This window comes from Helicoverpa armigera, chromosome 2, assembly GCF_030705265.1.
Source record: "Helicoverpa armigera isolate CAAS_96S chromosome 2, ASM3070526v1, whole genome shotgun sequence".
Taxonomy (NCBI): Eukaryota; Metazoa; Arthropoda; class Insecta; order Lepidoptera; family Noctuidae; genus Helicoverpa; species Helicoverpa armigera.
Window position 1 is genome coordinate 7945830 of NC_087121.1, and position 18622 is coordinate 7964451.

General features: G+C 34.3%; 1 protein-coding gene across 1 annotated transcript in view; it reads right to left on the reverse strand.

Annotated features, from left to right (window-relative positions):
• Positions 1-5371: 5371 nt before the first annotated feature.
• The window catches only part of LOC110371373 (putative inorganic phosphate cotransporter), a 35507-nt gene continuing 22256 nt past the window's right edge, over positions 5372-18622 (reverse strand). Inside the window, exons 4-10 of the mRNA XM_064039032.1 lie at positions 17818-18054; positions 15651-15860; positions 14459-14626; positions 13172-13388; positions 12010-12131; positions 9949-10065; positions 5372-6868 (exon numbers count right to left, since the gene is read on the reverse strand). Coding sequence (XP_063895102.1) covers positions 6650-6868; positions 9949-10065; positions 12010-12131; positions 13172-13388; positions 14459-14626; positions 15651-15860; positions 17818-18054 — 1290 coding nt within the window. The 3' untranslated portion in view covers positions 5372-6649. The remainder of the gene's footprint in view (positions 6869-9948; positions 10066-12009; positions 12132-13171; positions 13389-14458; positions 14627-15650; positions 15861-17817; positions 18055-18622) is intronic.

An 18622-nucleotide genomic window follows, 5' to 3' on the forward strand; every position in this document is an offset into this window, starting at 1 on the left:
GGAAACCTGGACTTTAAAAACTGAAATCACCAACCCGCATTGAGCAAGAGCGTGGTGATTGACGCTCAATCCTTCTCTGTGTAAGAGGAGGCCAGTGCCCAGCAGTGCAGCAATGGTAATCGCAAATATGTTTTTTTTTCAGTATTTATTTGTTGATATTGTAGCCCCTTAAGATATCGAAAAGCTAACATATCTACAACTAAATATACTAAGTATCGTCTAACCCACATGTCGTTTAACTCTGTTTGAGGACAAGCCCACAAAAAAACGTTTGCCATAAAGTCTCAAATCAACTCGACTGTCGATCTTTATGTACCCACGGATGAACGATCCAGACTAGACCGCAGATATTTAGGCACCTATATTTTTATACCAATTTGATTACTTTCAGAACAGGGTCTATAAAGTAAGGGTTTGGCTTTTCTCATTTACAAGACTTAGGTATTTGTTTGGTTGGGATCAAAAGCTAGAATATTTAATATTTTGCAGATTAATAAACTATTTTGCCAAACAAGGTGTACAATACTACAATAGTTCGGCCTCGTAGGTAAACAATCCTACTTTTCTCATTTCTGTGTAGTTGTAGGCACTCATGGAGAACAAAATGACAGTTGTACTATAAAGTCACTGACTGATAAATTGACCAAACAAATGAACAGCATTATTCTGCAGCGAACAAAAATTCCCATACAAATCAGTGCGGCAAACCTCTATAATTACCATTGGCCTCGGGTCATTCATATAGTAGCCTCGTTGATACACCATAACACTGATAGCGGTATTCATTTTAACCTAATCAATCAACTTTATCGGCCCTTGTAGAAAAATGATTGATAGGCGATTTCTTGTCGGATTTATCAGTATACAGACTGGGTTATTATCTGTCTGGCTTCAAGTCTATTTATATTCCGATCGGAAAAGAATGGCTTAAGTATATTGATATTCGACTTTACTTTTGCTTGTTCTATTCGTCTTTATTTGTTTGTTTATTTATAGGACATTGCTCTGCTAGTTGTTTACACTGGATAGCTTTTTATGATTAGCACGAAACATTATTTTTACGATGTTCTCATGTTTTTGTAGCTTTCTTGGTAACGCCCCCTTCAAACAGAAGATCTGACTTGAATCTAAAGTAAATATTCTGAAAACATATTTACTTCTTTATAACAAAATTATGTAATTTTTAGTAAAGATATCATCATATCACGCCACAATCATTTAGATGATTGCTTATTATGAAATGCAGTGCAATTAAAGTTCTGTCTACAAAACACTGTTGACTCTTCTTAAATATCTTTAGTACTACAATATTCTAAGATGGCACCAAACAAAAATAATCATAGATTTTTTTTATAAGTATGTTAGCAGCAAGAGAAACCCTGATGAAGCCCCTTAACCTTGAAACAGGCAGTGAGGATATGACCAAGCCACTTATCCCTGGCAATCTGTTTTTATACCAAGGCAGTTAAGATGGACAAAAAACTTATGAAGCCTACTATTCATGACACCAAATGACGAATGTTTCTATTTATAGATTTTGTTATAGTTACAGCCATTTGAATATTAGAATCGCTAGAAAAAAAATATATCTTCTAAATAAGTAGTATACCTATGTATCGCAATTTCAGTTTCTAATTTTATATACACGACGATATTATATATTACTACGACTTAGCCAAAAATACTTTTGTAACTAATAAACAAGATTTTTGATGTTAACGGGACTTAATGATGTGTGTGTAAAGAAATATTTTATTTTTATTTTTTTAATATTACTTACCTAAAGAAAAAAAATGTATTTATCGTTAACGCCTCTACATCATTTATCATAGCACTGCACTCATCACCTTCCACGATGCATTTATCAATGAAGACCAACTAAGTACATAGGCACTTCTTGCAAGAAAGAATGTACACTTTTTTTTCCTCCAAAAAAAAAAACAACGCTGTACCTTACCTCCATACTTTTTAACACCAACTCGTGCTGGCAAAAATACACGTTTCCGGAGTGACCATGAATTATTTATCAGCGAATATGAGGTATGTGACTAGTTCATAGTTTATTGACTCTGGCCAACAGTATTATCAGTCTCTGCGCGAAATAACTGACATGAAATGTTGATGAATGTACATATTTTGTGACCGTTTGTAATGCGAAAGTTTTATTTTCGATTCGCAATATTTTTGTACAGAGTTTTTTTTTGGCGTACACTAGGTGGCAATTAATTTGGGTAAGTAATTAAATAAATACAACTGGGTACCTGTTTTAAACAATATGAAATTCAAATGAATTTTTACCAGCGATAAAATTCTAAATTGTTTATTTTACATAGAAATTGATGAAAAAAAAATCGCTCTTGATTGAGTTATACTTACCTACATGATAAAATGTACTTAATACGTTAAGGCAAGGAAAAAACTTTTTTTCCAATTAATATTCTGAATAACGGAATAGCATCTTTCATGGTTTTAATGTAGGCATGGTCACGAAAAGAATGTACTTAAAGTACCATCATCTATGGTAATATCATCATATAATAAAATCATAGAATATAATTATGTAGTTTTATTATATCGTTTTAAAGGCATACAAAGTCATTTCAAACTTCACGTGGCATGCTAAACCTTCAATTAAACTAAAACAGGTAGGTATTACTTAAAGGTAGGTAATAAAATAATCTACAATCCGGTTTTCTGTTGTAAATTTCCAGTATTGAACACTGAATGCGATAACATGGTCAGATGTGGAAGAAGTTTATTTATAAGGACCGTGTCTATAAGAAATCACTATCTCTATCTAATCTAGTAAAGGTTGTTGAACTCGATTTTTTTCCAATATAAAAATAATATCTCTCCTGTCATCACAGTTCTCATTTTACAGTGCGTCCTAGGTGACCTATTCTGGATGCTAACGCGAAGAGTTGCGGTGCGACGCAAACTGTCATCACCTTTGAAGTGACGAAGAGGAGCAGTGTCTGTTAAATCGCTTCGAATCGCCTCGCGTTTACCTCGTTTATCCCATACAGGACGGACCCTTACTGATAATATTTTATTTACAAATTATATTTCTGTCGAAGCAAGTTTTTCAAGAAACATCAGCATAGTATCGCCAACCTATAAAAGACAATACAGTACATGAAACCGGTTGGTTGCGCAACCTCGTAATTTTATTCATTTAGTGTTGTACCACGTTGCGTTAGTGATGTCATACTTGTGTTTATAATTTATGCTTCTCAAGACCATTGATATCTACTCGTTCATTGTCGCAATGGGTCAAAGTGGATTTTGTCAATGATATGTGATAACATACGAATTTAGTATTGTTTAGATTTTTAGTTGTTAGGCTTATTTTATAATTTTAACCATATAACTACTAAACTATAAATAATTTTAAACTATGTTTGAGTCATGAATCGTCTTGCATATTATAGTCTGTTTTCTAATTGTTTTCAAAACTATACACCAGGGATATTTTATTGCAAAGCTATATCCTATTTCACGGTTGTCAAGCAAGCATGTTTCAATATTACGCCCAATACATTACGCTGCTCTCGGGCTTCTCAACTTTGGTCGCCTGTTGCATCTAGCTAGTGAACTTCACCAATTTAAAAGATAAAATGTTAACCCATTTGTTATGTCCATAAGTGTAAATAGGCATATGCATATAGTTAACTTCACCAATTTAAAAGAAAACAATGTTGACCCATATTTTGTGTCCATAAGTGTAATAGCTGATTTGCAGGGTGATATTGGTGACAAAACATATCTTTACCTAGACATACATAACTATTTATTTGCGATGCCGTCATGGTAAAAATCAAAAAGGTATAACTGAAAATATATAACAAACTCAAACTCAACATGTAGGCAGGTTTAAATTAGGTATTTAATGAACAAATAAATGACGTCTGCTTCCTACAATGTTATGTTTATAATAGGAGTATTTCGGAAGTAAAAGTTACGGTGACTCTCAGTTGTAAGAGAGCGAGCCTACCAGTAGGTATCTTGCCGCAGAACATTGCAGTTAGTCCTATATCTAGACAAATGAATCACTAAAATAACTATTAGGTACAAAATCTAAACTTTGTCCGACAAGACCGCATTATAATATGAATTGACACAACAGAGCCCATGAACACAGATTGTATGCCTATTTCAAATGCAATTGCATTCAATTGCAAGTTAATATCACAACGTATTCGATGCGTAAATGTCATACTCCAACAAGCATACATACAATGTTATTATTTAAATCTATGTAGGTAAGTATTGTAAATGGGAGAGATTTGATTGTTTGTTTGAGTAGGCTTTAAAACTACTAAACCGATTTGAAAAATTCCCAAGTGATATAGGTTATATTATTTTATCCGGGTATTAGAAGACGTTCCCCCAGGACGCGGGCGAAACTGTGAGACATAGATTGTATATAAAAATGTAATGCACGAATTTATTAATTCATCACACTACAACAGCTAAGCATATTTAAATAATATTGACAAGGCTAAGTGGTTACTTACTATTCAGAACACATTGTTTGACTAGAATCAGCACTCAGTATTGAATACATGATTATCGATTTAAATAGTCGATTAGACAACTTGTAACTAAACGACTATTCAGCATTCGTTCTTATATCTCTCGATTGTAAACCGATTGTATAAAATGTTGCTTTAGTTTGCAAAGGGATATGGAATATCTGATACTAAGACACCACTTTAGGCATTCTCTTATCATCTGATCTTTATCAGGTAAAACGTCGATAATACGAGAACTAAGATCAACGTAAAATTCACTGGTGTTCTTGCGTTGCGTTGGGTAGGTACAAACTCCTATTAACTCTCTCTATCTGTGATGTTTTATTTGCAGAACTATCATGGCAAGTTGTTTTTTTATAGAGACTCTGGACAAGACAATATTATAATAAATCAAATAGAACGATGCTTTCGCTCGTACTTACCAGCGCATGTCAATACTGATGCGGGTCTTCGCCCTGCGGCAATTGCAATAGCCTAGTTTAAACCAGGTAAGTACCATAACTTAGAAATCTCAACAAATCAAATCCGTATCGATTGAATTCTCCAAGTTATTGGAACATTCAAACTTAAAATAGGTAGGCGTAATTAATACCTATAAAAGTACGCAGGTAGATAACTTCGTACGCCTTTACAGACTTTAGCAAATTCTAAACAATAAACAAAGTTATGTATAAAGTGCTCCAAGAATAGAAATCTTGTGAGCAAAATAATTTAACAGTCTGTTAGGACTCATTACGCTTTAGTCAAAGTTCTTCCAAGTTCATTGCTATAATAATTTCATCAGGCGCTGTACTGAGAACGCTGAACTTTCCGAACTGGGTAAAAAAACAACAAAGTTATTTTTCAACAGTTTATTTTTAAATCTTTTATAAAATAACACAATATCATTCGACTGTTAATTCATCATCTCGTTGACATTTAAAATACTAAACATATCACATTCGCTGCAAACGTTAGGAAATTATATTTAAGCCTAATTAATTACAACTATATTTAAATTATATGACTAATGTTTCAATTTGTATAGCATAATGTATGTGAAAGGTAACTACGCCTTTTGAGTTCATTGTACTTAATCTGTATCCAGTTAATAGTCAGCAAAACTACGTGAAAAAGATAAAACAAATGTTGGCCATCTTACAAAAAAATATGTACGTTAAATAGATTAAATCGCAAAAACAATTGTAATAAAACTTATTTCTAAAAATAATGTTGATATCATGAAAATAAATAAAGAATCGAATAAAAACAATATTTGTAAATTACTGTCACTACAAGAATTTAAATGGCACATCAACAAACATGTTTGATAAAAAGTTGTTTACATAGGTTTCAGACAGACTATTTGTTAGTTTTTCTGTTTATTTTGGATTTACCAATAATTTTGATATCTCTTACCTAAAAGCATAAAATTTTTCTTGATAAGATTTTGGGTAAATACATCTTGATACGTTCAAAACAATGTACTTGAAATCAGCTTAAGTAACTGCGCAAAAGTAAATTGGTTCAAGGAATCGCTCACAAAAAGCAGAAATCGTTACGATCAGTTCTCAAAAATACGTTTCACAACTCAATCGTCATCCAATCTGAATGAATCGTCATTTCAATTAAAAGTCGTGCCGCAATTAAAATTCTAGGCCAAGTCCTCTAATTAACGGTAGTAGTTAAGGCCCAGAATGGCATAGTTTTTCATCCTACGGCCTGATTGAGCCACGGCCTCAATGAAAGAAGTTCCTTTCTCTCTCATCGCAGGTATAATAACACCAGAATTGCTAAAATAATACTTAGCTAATCACATTAGTTACTTATAAATACTTAAGTTAACAATAATAGAATATTTGATAACTTTGACCACAGATAGACGAATAAATACTCGTCGAAGAAATTAGTGAATTTACAAGAAATTATCAAAGTAGGTGGTGGTAGGGTCTCTTCAAAAAAATTTACAATAGATACTGTTTTTTTATAAAACTAATAAGATTAAGTCATTACAGTTAGAAAAAATTGAAATATTTTCGACATCTAACGAGGGCTGAAATTCACACTAATTGCAAAACGTTTTCAATCTTACATTTCATCATCTATGGTCTCAAAAAGTCCCAATCACAACACTATTACTTCTTAGAGTTCTTAGCTTCAATAGCTTTGTTCTTCTCTTTGTCTTGATTGGCCATCTTCAGGGGGCCATGCTTCCAGTCCTCAGGGTACCCGTATTGTCTCACATCGTCCCACCATTGCTGCTTGCCGTCTGCCCAGAAGATGTAGACCACGTTTGTGCCTACCAGAACGGCGAAGCACACCCAGAATGCTATTCGCCATTGGGCTAGTGTTGACTGGGGACAAAATTAATTCTTATGAATAAATATCAAATATTTTGTGTTGTGAGTTTTTGGTGTAATTCAACTTGATATCTCGAAGTTTTAAGGAAATATGGAAAAAACCCCACGAACCACCTACTTGTGGTCAGTGAAACTTTCAAGTCATAATTAAAAGGCGATCAAATTATAGTACTCATAAAACATAAATTCCTAACCTAAATAATCCTAAATAAATTAGGAAACAGAAACGTCTTCCAGATTTAGAGGTAGGCTCATTAGTTTCTCACTCGCTCATTAAAATTTTGTATCAAACTTTCAAAATTCAATACCTACAACCCCGACGGTGAGAAAGTTTATAATGACAAACCTATTGCCTATAAGCATTTGACCGATAAATGGCATAGTTAAGTTTCCGATGCTACTGAAGGAAGCAAGTCCTGCACCGCACGAAATTGCATTACTTCGCCAATTATGTAACAAGCAGAAACTGTCGGGAACTATTAAGACACGTAGACTGGACACTTCTGACACACCCTCTAACAAATTAGTTTCTTTTTAGAAGTTTATCGAAGTCACATCAATATTTCGAGTTTCGATTTTATAAGTCAATCAAAAAAGTCGAAAAATTATTCCAGAAGCTGAGATCCACTAAGAAGACATTTTGTATTTAGTTATTGAATGGTATAATCATATCCTACTAATATTATGAATACCCAAGTTTGTAACAACGTAGGTGTGTATGTATCGCAATTTGTTTCTCTATCATATTACTTTTCCTTTTTTTTGCAAGAACTAAGTGCCTGCGTGACGCGAGTGAAACTGGGGTGGAAGATAGCGTTCTTAAAATTTAAGTTCAATTGTATTTACTATGCTCCATTGTTAGCACTCAAAACTAACATAAAGCGTGGCAATTACAATAACTGATACCAATAGTTGCTAGACAGTATTGCCCTCATCGATTGCTCTATAAATAGCGATTGGACTGAACACATAGTCAACAAGACTGACACAACTTCAAGAGCATAAAGTTCGCATTAAAGCCACAAACTTGAAATCTCGTCGCAACTTGACACTAACTTGAAAATGTCTTATTAATAAAGGCCTATTTATTGTTCAGAACAAAGTTATGGGTGACAAGGCCCCTTTGAAAATCATTCTGCTTGATTTGCTAACATCTTAAAAAGTTTGAAAATTGGGGCCATGAGCGAACGTGATCGTCTGTGATGAGTGAAATCTTTTGAGTGAGTTTTCTCTTTAGTGCCCATTTTAAAGGATATTGCTTTGTGAAAAGTTACGTTTTGAAAGATACCAACTCGCCTCTTTGTAGTTGTTGTTACAGCCTTTTTATCGTTCCACTGCTGGGCATAGGCCTCCTCTCATACGGAGAAGGAACTTTGAAGTTACTTCACAAAAATAAATATTTTCTAATGGTATCAAATTAATGAATAAAACGTTGCAAATAATCATACTACAAGATATGTACCAAAAATGCTACATCGCTGGTACAACTAAAACTCAGTATTATTTAAACAAACCGTATCCAATTTACATATGTTACAGTTACATTACCATAGTTTTATTGGCACAATTGTGCCTGCAGCACCATTGCAGGCAATGTGAAATGTTAACACATTTCAGGCTTCGTAACGCTGGCCAGATAATTAGCTTTGTTTATCCAAACTCAACAGCGTTTCAAATGCAACGCTGAAACGCCTGCAGCATTTTACACAATGGCTCGTATATTTTTAAATGGAAAATTCTTGCTAATTTATTTTTCTTTACGGTATTTTGATGAATAAATTGCTGGTTTAAAATTTTACGAATAATATGTCGTGTTCATTTCGCGAGACAATATATTTATTAGTTTTTAAAAGTTGCAGTAACTGAAAGATGTTATGATTTGGATAACATTATTAATGGCATAAATGACTTATTTAAACACACACCGCTTGCGTAACGTAGACACGCGCGTCGTTACGCAAGCGATGTGGCCTGTCTCATACATTTCCATACATTACAACTCATGGTTACGCCGTAACTACGCGCGTGACTACGACGTGGTTACGCATACGCATCCGGTCTGCTCGAGCCTTAAGTCTGTAAGCTACATGACTCGACGTTGTTTTGTTTTAATAAATCCTACAATCGAATAACCTATATTTTGTAAGCGTAACTATAAAAGTATGTATTTTCATAAGACGCTACGAGGGAGATATGCTAAGCCAAAATAGGGTATATAAAACTGAATTCAAAAGAGCCTACCCCAATAACTTCATCGTGAATATTCTCATATAATAGAAGCTGTCTAACAAAGGATTTTATTATGAACTAAGTATCTACCCGGATTGTATTTTTTTTCTAAAGAGATATATGACAAAGAAACGGACAAAAAAACTTCAGTATAATAAAATCTAAGCTATTGCGTAACTTTTCAAAACATCAAAATCAAGTTGAAAATTTACGAAAATGCCGTGAATCTAATAAAAAAACACTACACTACATAATTTCATTTCTAATCAAATTTAATCTTTACATCATCTTACGTAAGTACCTACATAAAATAAAATCAATGAGCTTTCAAAAGCAAAGGAAACTGACGAAGATATCAAATACCTACCTAGTAGATCTTTACGTGACCCATAAAACTACATAAAAAACCAATTAGCTTCCGCCTGCTGAGTTGCCAACAAACTTGAGTTCGGAAAACATTACTTTCCACTTCGACTTGGGTCAAGAAAATGCCCTCCGGACGGCCTTTGCAAGCATCAATATTTAACACATAGCAGACTTTAATGTGTTGTAGTACCTATATCAATTAGACAAAAATGATTTTGTATTTTAAATCACTCCTAGGTATAAGATAAAATTGTAAAATCTGTGTATAAAACATACTTTAGCAAATAGTAGTGTTTGTAAAAGGTAAATAAATCTCACTCTTACAATTACTTAATAAATGAGAAATATAACAGAGCTAAATAAAAAAGTCTAAGTCATCACATCTAGTCATCATACCTAAATAATCTAGAAGATATATTCCTAAGGTAAAGCCTAATTTTTGCGTCGGGGGTTAAAAATACAGAAATACGGATACTTACATCAGGCGTTAACAACCCAATCAAATAAGGTGTGATGATTCCAGATATCGTTGACGTCCCATTGATCATGGCGGTCAAGGAGCCAGCGTAGTTCGGTGCCAGATCCAACGCGTTAACCTACGAACATAACAAGTAAATGTTAGCCACCCCTGCCAAATTGCCGTCATGTTGTTACCTAGAGGAAGGACAGATGAGCGGAGATGCCATAAGGCAGATAGGTCAAGCCTTATTGTAGGTCAAATAACGTACGGCGTGATCAGCTACTAGAACAAACAGGGCTTTCGGGTTCTTTGTCTGTCAAAGATTGCCCTTTATTGATTGATCATTAGAAATGGGCGCGTTCTAAAGAAGGCGCGTGAGAGCGGAGCTAGTAACGTTCCTCGTCCCCGGAACCCGCATTTTGGCTCGCTACTTTCTAAAGATATTTTGCGTTATGACATCTCCGCTCGTCATTTTGATCTCTTTGTATCGCTACATAGAAATAAATGTGTTCACGTGGGTGTAAAGGCCTTCCAAAGCTAAAATAAAAAGCTAACATATTGGCACAGTTTTCATCGCTATCCAATAAAGTAGTCAGCTTTCTTTGCAGTTTAATTTATGGACTAAATTGGAAAGTTTTTGAAGATTCATTTTAATTTGAAGATGAGGTCTTTGCCAAATGGGGAGCATTTCAATTACGTATAATAGATTTATTTGATTTTATTATATTATTGGTCAAAATAAAATATATATTTATCGCAAAGCAGCTTCATTTTAACGGTTTTTTATATAGGGATCATCTCTGAATAACTTTTAATTACCAGAATATCAAAAGCGGCTTCACTATAGTTCATAACTTCGCGCACAAATTACCTATTTATATTTCCCGAATTGGTAGCGATAACTACAATTTTCCAGGAATTGAAACGTTATAGCCCAAACTAAAAGCTTTTAAGCGTGAAATAGCAACATAACAAGTTTGACCTAACAATCAAAGCTTAGCGAAATTATTAGAAACTCAATCCAAGAACGATATTGAGTTCAGTACAAAGAGCTATTGGTTCTGTTGGCTAGTTGTTAATACACCAATTTACAGCCCTACTCAAAAGCGATTTATTTCAAAGAACACATACTCGTAATATGTACACACTGTAGGAACACATTTTGAAGACTATTTGGTAGTAAAAAATTACAAAACGAAAACGTATAATTCTTTGAATTTTAGTAATCAGTAAGAATGAGTTGAAATAATAGAGTATCATTGCACAATTTCCAATAAAAATACCCTCACTTAGGCCCTAAAGCGGGTACCTAACATTCATACTTTCGGAGTTATTGGCATTTACTCATCTGACCTAAATTCGCTAGCGACTGTAAACAAAGCACGCCTAATGGTTGTCCCCATTCGAATACCTCATAGATTCTATCGGCAAAAGCAAACTCGGCGTATTTTATATTTCATTTTTCAAACACACACACACAAATTTCATCAGCAATTTATTTACAATAAAATATTCGTACGCGTACAGAAAATACCAAAGGTACACAATTTCTTACGTGACCTTATAAGATGGAAGATCATCAAAATTCGGGTCACAACCTACTTTCTGAAGCAATAAAGTAGGTACAGTCATCTACTGAGTTATCTGGCTTGTTTCTGAAGCTTTTGCTCGGGATAATGAAATCTGAATTAGCACGAATGTACGTGGGTTGATAACGCTGAATATTAACTAACAAACTTAATGTTAATATCGGTCTATGTGAGAGGGATTCTAAATTCTAATGGCACTTAAGAACAGTGCGAGATAACACTGAGTTCCGCGTGTAGAGACACAATTTATTTTACTTCCATGGTAATTTTATTTATGTATTCTTTTCAAAACGTTTGCAAAAATGAATATTCTAATCCAATTATCCGTCCGTTAACTTTCATCGATTATATTAATCGGCAAACATTACCAAACCTTTACACCCTCGAGCTCACATACCCATTTTACAACCAAATAACCTTACCACTCCCAGACGGCCCATAAACAGCTACGTAACCATTAACAGTATAGCTTCGGAAAATTACTATATTACCTTCATTCCGCTGTAGAATCCTCCCATTAGGGCCATCGAGGCTATGAAATAGGCGACGGCGGCGAACCGATCGCATCCCGAGTATGACGCCAATATGATACATATTGCGGGCCCAGTAGCAGCTGTAACAAATGGTAGAGGATTTATGAAACGTGCTACAATATAATAAACATGGAGAACAGAATGAATAGCGGAGGTGCCATAAAGGAAGATCTCCTAAGAAAGTAGCTAGCCAAAATGCGGGTGTGCGGGGGAGGAGAAACGTTTCTTTCGACCAAATTTTGATATTTTGACAGATGTAACGGTTGCCCAGGTAACTGAATTGAGGAGGTCAGATAGGCAGCCAATCCTTGTTAAACACTGGTACTCAAGCTGAATCCGGTTAGAATGGAAGCCGACCCCAACATAGCTCAGTCTCAAAGAACCTGAATGCCACGTTAGTTCACTCGAAACTGATCGTTTTGGTCATACCTACCGTACCTGTTTCACCTAGAAGAAGGCGCCTGACCTACCTGCATTACGGCATCTTCGCTCATCCTTCCTTACTCCATGAGAATAAAGAACAACTACGAGGTTTCACGTACCAGTTATTGTGTTAGCGATATTTGAAATGGGTAAATGATACATTAATATGCCTTGAAGGTTACGAGGATTTGTAATGTTTTATGCTCACAGATGTTCTTTTGTTTTTGGCAAATCTCCTGAGAGTGAACAGATTTGTCTTTGTTTTCGTTTCATAAATGGTTTTGTTGACTTTAAGTGACATAAGGTGACATACTAGAGAACTCAGATCAGTCGGATCCCGTGGCAATTGCAGGCATTTATAATTCGAACTTCCTACGATTGAACCACTGCAACTTTTCTAAGTTTGTATGTACTTTCAAAGTACATATTTCTTAGACACCATTGACTGTGTTTCGGATGGCACGTTAAACTGTAGGTCCCGGCTGTCATTGAACATCCTTGGCAGTCGTTACGGGTAGTCAGAAGCTGGCAAGTCTGACACCAGTCTAACCAAGGGGTATTGGGTTGCCCGGGTAACTGGGTTGAGGAGGTCAGATAGGCTGTCGCTCCTTGTAAAGCACTGGTACTGAGCTGAATCCAGTTAGTCCAGTTAGTTACACGCATCATCGTGTTAAAAAATTGTATAACAAAATATTACCTATAGTAGTATGAATAATTCTTCCCGTCTTGATCGTGTGCCATTTTCTCTTGACACATACGTCACAAACCCAGCCGAATATAAAGGAGCTGATCCACATGGCGAGGTAAGGGATTGCAGTGAGGGTACCCGTGGCTGCGATGTTGAACTTCAAGACATCTGTCATGTATTTAGGAAGATCTGTCACCATTGTGTAGTATCCCCAGTCGTGACCGACCTGAAAAATATAGAACAGGTTAAATATATTTTGCTTGGGCATTCCATTTTCAAGTTTCACGAAATGTATAGTTGTCGTCGATCTTAATGGCGGCTTGCAACTAACTTCAGAGCACAGTAATGCGCCCAACCCGAAGTAATAGGTTGATTTGATACCTAAATACTATGGTTGCTGCGCTGTGACTTCCGCGAAGTTACGATTAGGCTACTAGATTTAACATGAACTGTTTTTTTTTTATCATGTGACAACAATTTTCTCAGGATACCCTGAAGAGAAAAAAACAAATAGCTTTTCTTGTAAAACAAAATATTGCATAATAGCATGAAGGCACTGTAGTCAAGGTTTTATTTTTATTATTTGTAGATATACTGCAGAAGAGAAATGTATTCATCAGCATATTTCTCACAATAGTTGCTCTAATTAATTTTCTTTATGAAAATAACTGAGCAAGATCCTTGTATTAATTACACGAACGTTTATTATTATCCAATTAGTGAGGAAAATTCTTTGTTCTAATGTCCTCGTGCACGATACTGTGGGTTAATAGGTGTAAACGGTACTTGTTAAACAATTGCTAGTAAATTATGTATTTATTAGAGGTTATGTCATATTGATAATAATAATTAACTGTTTTGTGAAGAACGTGTGGTTTTACTATGACTGTTATAGAATTGATGTGTACATACTACGTTCTAAATTAATAGTTTTCTTTTCTAGATTTAATTTACAGATGCGCAGTTTTTTCCTACCTATATCTACTTTATGCATGCACGATAATTTACCTTAATAAAATATTATTATTCAACATGTGCACTTAATTTTATCAGCTCTTATGCACCACATGATATTGTAGAGCACTTGCAAAAATACGTTTGCATTTCACAAATATCAGAAGCAATTTTTTCTTTATAAAAATAAACATTTCCATGAAAAATGTTCATGTAATTTTTATTTGGCAATATTTCTGACAAACGTAGTTTTAACAGCTCCTCCGATTCCTGATTCTCAGCAGCATCCAGTTAGACTGGAAGCCTCCCTATAGTTGGGAAAAGGCTAGGCAGATAACTTACAGCAGCAAAAAGCAGTGCCCACACAGGCACACATCGCACAATAGCCTTCCAAGGTACTGGATCCCTGACGCTCTTCGTGTCAGCACTAGTCACCGTCTCGTTCAAGTACTTCAGTTCTTCTTCAGAAATGTACGGGTGGGTGTTTGGTGTGCTGTAGCATAGGATACTCTGGAAAATGTTAAAAATATATAGTCTTAAGTAGTTTATAGTGCCAATTGTAATTTTTTATCTATGATTTTCTTTTAAATAAAATTTATATGCAGAAACTATGTATATAGTTTTTATATTGTACAGAAAATGTAAAAGTCAACTTTTGTATAATTTTTTTGTTCCTGAAATATCAGTACATAAAAAGTATTAACAGTTAAATAGGTTAACTGTCGGCGCAGAAGTTAGTAAATAACTAAGATAGTGATTGTGTTTTTGGTGGTTATATTATTATTTCTTGTTGAAAATACCAAAATACCCTAGTTTAAAATATCAAAATACCCTTGTTGAATATATCCTGAAATTACCCCTTCTTTTCAACTTTATTTTTTAATCTTTATCTTTATAATATTACTTTATACTTATAAATAACAGGTTTATGTGATGTACTCGTATGTTTATACCGAGAAGACATTTAAAACAATTTATTTACCGGTAATAAGTATGACGGAGCACATTTACATACATCAATTAAAAGGACAGTCGATCACCTTCATTCGCTTTAACTAGTGTCGGGTAATTATGTACATTAATATAATTATCTGTTTAATAAACTTTGATTCCTATCACGCACTTAGTAGGCACTTACATTTAATATTATGGATGCTTTAATGCTCCTTCTTTATTGCAGAACTTAATCTTAATGAACATCGCAATATCTTTGATAGCATTTGAATGTAAGATGCTAATGCATAATTTTTTGCAAAAAAAAAAGATATAGAACGTGCTAAATGAAAATCTAGCCCAAACAAATAAAGTTAAACTTTTGTATTTGCAGAGCAATTACGAATCATAGTCATTGTGGTTCAACCTTTTTAATGTTAAGATCTTGCAGCAAACGGAACATTGAATCCTTCCTACAATTATAAATGCTAAAGTAACTTTGTATGTCTGTAAAGCAGATCTAAATGAAATTCGATACCCGGGATAACGTATTTCTCTCAGGAAGTGGGAGTAACTAAGTAATAATAAAATGACCACTCACCCAAGCCAAAAACCAAAGTATACCGAAACATCCGAAGAAGTAGAACACATTCGCCCAGTCTCCGTCTCCTGCCATCAGAAACCCTGACATGAAAGATCCAAAGATATTTCCTATCTGAGCTCCTCCGAAGACCAGTGCGCCTTGTCTTGATCTCTCGTGAGGTGGAACCCATCGGGCCAGCACGATCATTAGCGCTGGCATTGTGGGACCCTGAAAGAAGAATGAGTTAAATTAATTATTAATAATAATTGTAATAAATAAGTACTCCGCTGTGTCGGATTGTGTGTTCAAGTTAAAGTCTAAGTTAAAGTCTAAAATGACTGCATATTCCTGCGGTTTTTACTTATAGTTAGAGTGATTCCTAAAGAGGAATAACGTATTTTCATAATTCACACCATCATTCAATCATTCATAATCATCATCCTCCTGCCCTTATCCCAATTTTATTTGGGGTTGGCGCAGCATGTTTTATCCTTCCAAACGTACTTAAATAAATCATTAGGCATTAGAAAAGGACATTCAGACAAAAAAGGAAATTTCTTGTTTCGCTTAACAAAGATAAAAGATTATTTTAAATTGGTTTTGCGAATGTAATCTTGTAACATAACATGTCGGGGCCCAAAAGGAAAAAGTTAAATTAAAAATCTTCCCTTTTTGGGGTTCAAAGTCAATTGATTTCTTGTGGCAAACATGACATGACTGATACTGTTTTATTTTCCAATTATGTATAGAGCTACAAAGTATTAGTGAAGTGGAAGAATTATTATTTGACTAAATAGAGGTTAGGCACTACCTTTATGCGACACTATAGCATAGGCATAAGTAAAACTTATGATTATGAGCATTGTTCCTCTTTAAAAGAGTTTTACAAAGTGCCCTTGCAGTTTGATGGTACCTACTGATTTTTTATTTAAAGCTTTCAGTATTTTTGTAGGTACATAATTTAATAACATTCCTTTTAATAATCGAACTGCAATGCATTTAAAAATGCAGCAAAAAACCTTGGATTGCATTTGTGAGAGGAATAGAGAGACATAATAAAAACAAGGCTGCGACTGCACTTGCACGATGCTATGTCACGGCAAATCTGTCAATCGTCATTGAATTACAAAAATAAAATTATAGTAAACCTACGACATTATTTCAGTGAAACAACTAAACTTCTTTCTTGTAAAAATCTTAGTTAACAAACATATTTAAGGGGTTTATAAAATACTGAGTAAATTTTCCAGATCATTGCATAATTTGATGATTGATGTTAACAAACTTTTGTGTTCAACATGGATTTAAAAGGTCGATGAACTTTGTATTTAGTGAATTTCTTACGAAGCATTTACAATCAAATTCAAGGTGAACATGTAAAAAAATGGCACAAATCATTGACTTACAAGCTAAGAAAAATGTGTTATTTTCCGCCAACAAGTAAAGAAGAACAGCCATTTTTTTAAATCTAGAAATAATAATAAATCAGTCATACATATTAGTATTGTTCTTGTACAACAATGGTCCAACTACTTATTGTTTACGTTTCATGGTAAAAATATTCACATAAATGATGTTTTTGTCAGCATGTTCACAATGTTTCCCCTAATCTTGTTGATTTGCAAACAATAAAATTACTACGGTAATCTTCGCATGGTTAATTTTAAATTAAAATCATAAAAGACTACTGTATATTTGCGACTATCTTTGTGTAATTGTGTGTGTGTGTGTATGTACTTATGTGTGTTTATGGTTGCTTATAAAAATATGAGCCTGTCCTGAAATGGTCTCTTGTTTATGATATTTTGAGTAAGTTGTACACATGTAAAATACAATATACTGTCATGTATTTAATGTGTATCATGTCATAATGATGTACAGAAGTATGGAGTACGATATTGATGAAGTACAGTAGGCATAAAAGTGGTCTACTCTAAGGGTGATTTACTTGAATGCTATGAAACAACAAGGTCAATAAATATCCCCTCACACTCCTACTACATATAAACTTAACCTTAGTGATTGAATCTCACAAAACATATGTCAAAACTGTTCACTTTCTCATCCCTTTCTTGATCGACTGTACTACCCATTATATTTGCAACCGAAACAAGACCACAACACAAAACCTCAATACATCAATCTACATACCCTCCATAAATATCCTGAACCACAGATTACTAACCTCTCCCATTCCTTGAAGCACTCGCAGTATGAACAGCCACGTAGCGCCCCCAGCCTTCACAACCACAGGTGTGAGCAGAGTAAATATCGCCGTACTTAATAGACCGATGCCTAAGGTCCATTTCCCTCCGTAGCGTTCGGCTAAGTAGCCTCCAGGGACGTGGGTAATAGCGTACCCATAGTAAAACCCGCTGAGAATCAACCCTTGAGTGGATTCTGACCAGTCGAATATCGCGTACTGGAAATAAAAAATACATTTTGGAATTATGTGGTGATTTTAGGATGCAGAGCCTGTGGAAGTATGATTTCTTTTTATTTTATTTGGTTTATTTTGATGCGTTTGTTTATTTTTATTTAAGTAAGAACGTGAAATTTATATATCGTCTTAATTATATACAAACTGGAAATTGAAAAATATTCAACGATCCAAAACTCGACATTATTGAAGTATCTATATACATAGATTTAATAACAAAGATATGGTGAATAGTCTGTCATGTCTTTCATCTAAATTCATCAATCATTAAAAATCAGTTGAATATCACCACAATTCTGGGTATAACGTAATATCTTCTCTCTATGCTCGTAACGTCACTGTATTTTATTTCGTGATAATGCTTATATTAAATTAATTAATTATCAGTTTAACAATGAAGCTGAAAACAATTATTTGGTGCAGCACTCGAATCAAGGTGATTGGTTTATTATTGAAGTGTACTTTGGTATAAAATCGACACAACTGGAAATATGAACCTATGGGAAAATAGCTGTCATTGTATTATTTCAATGTATGTTGCTATGTGTGA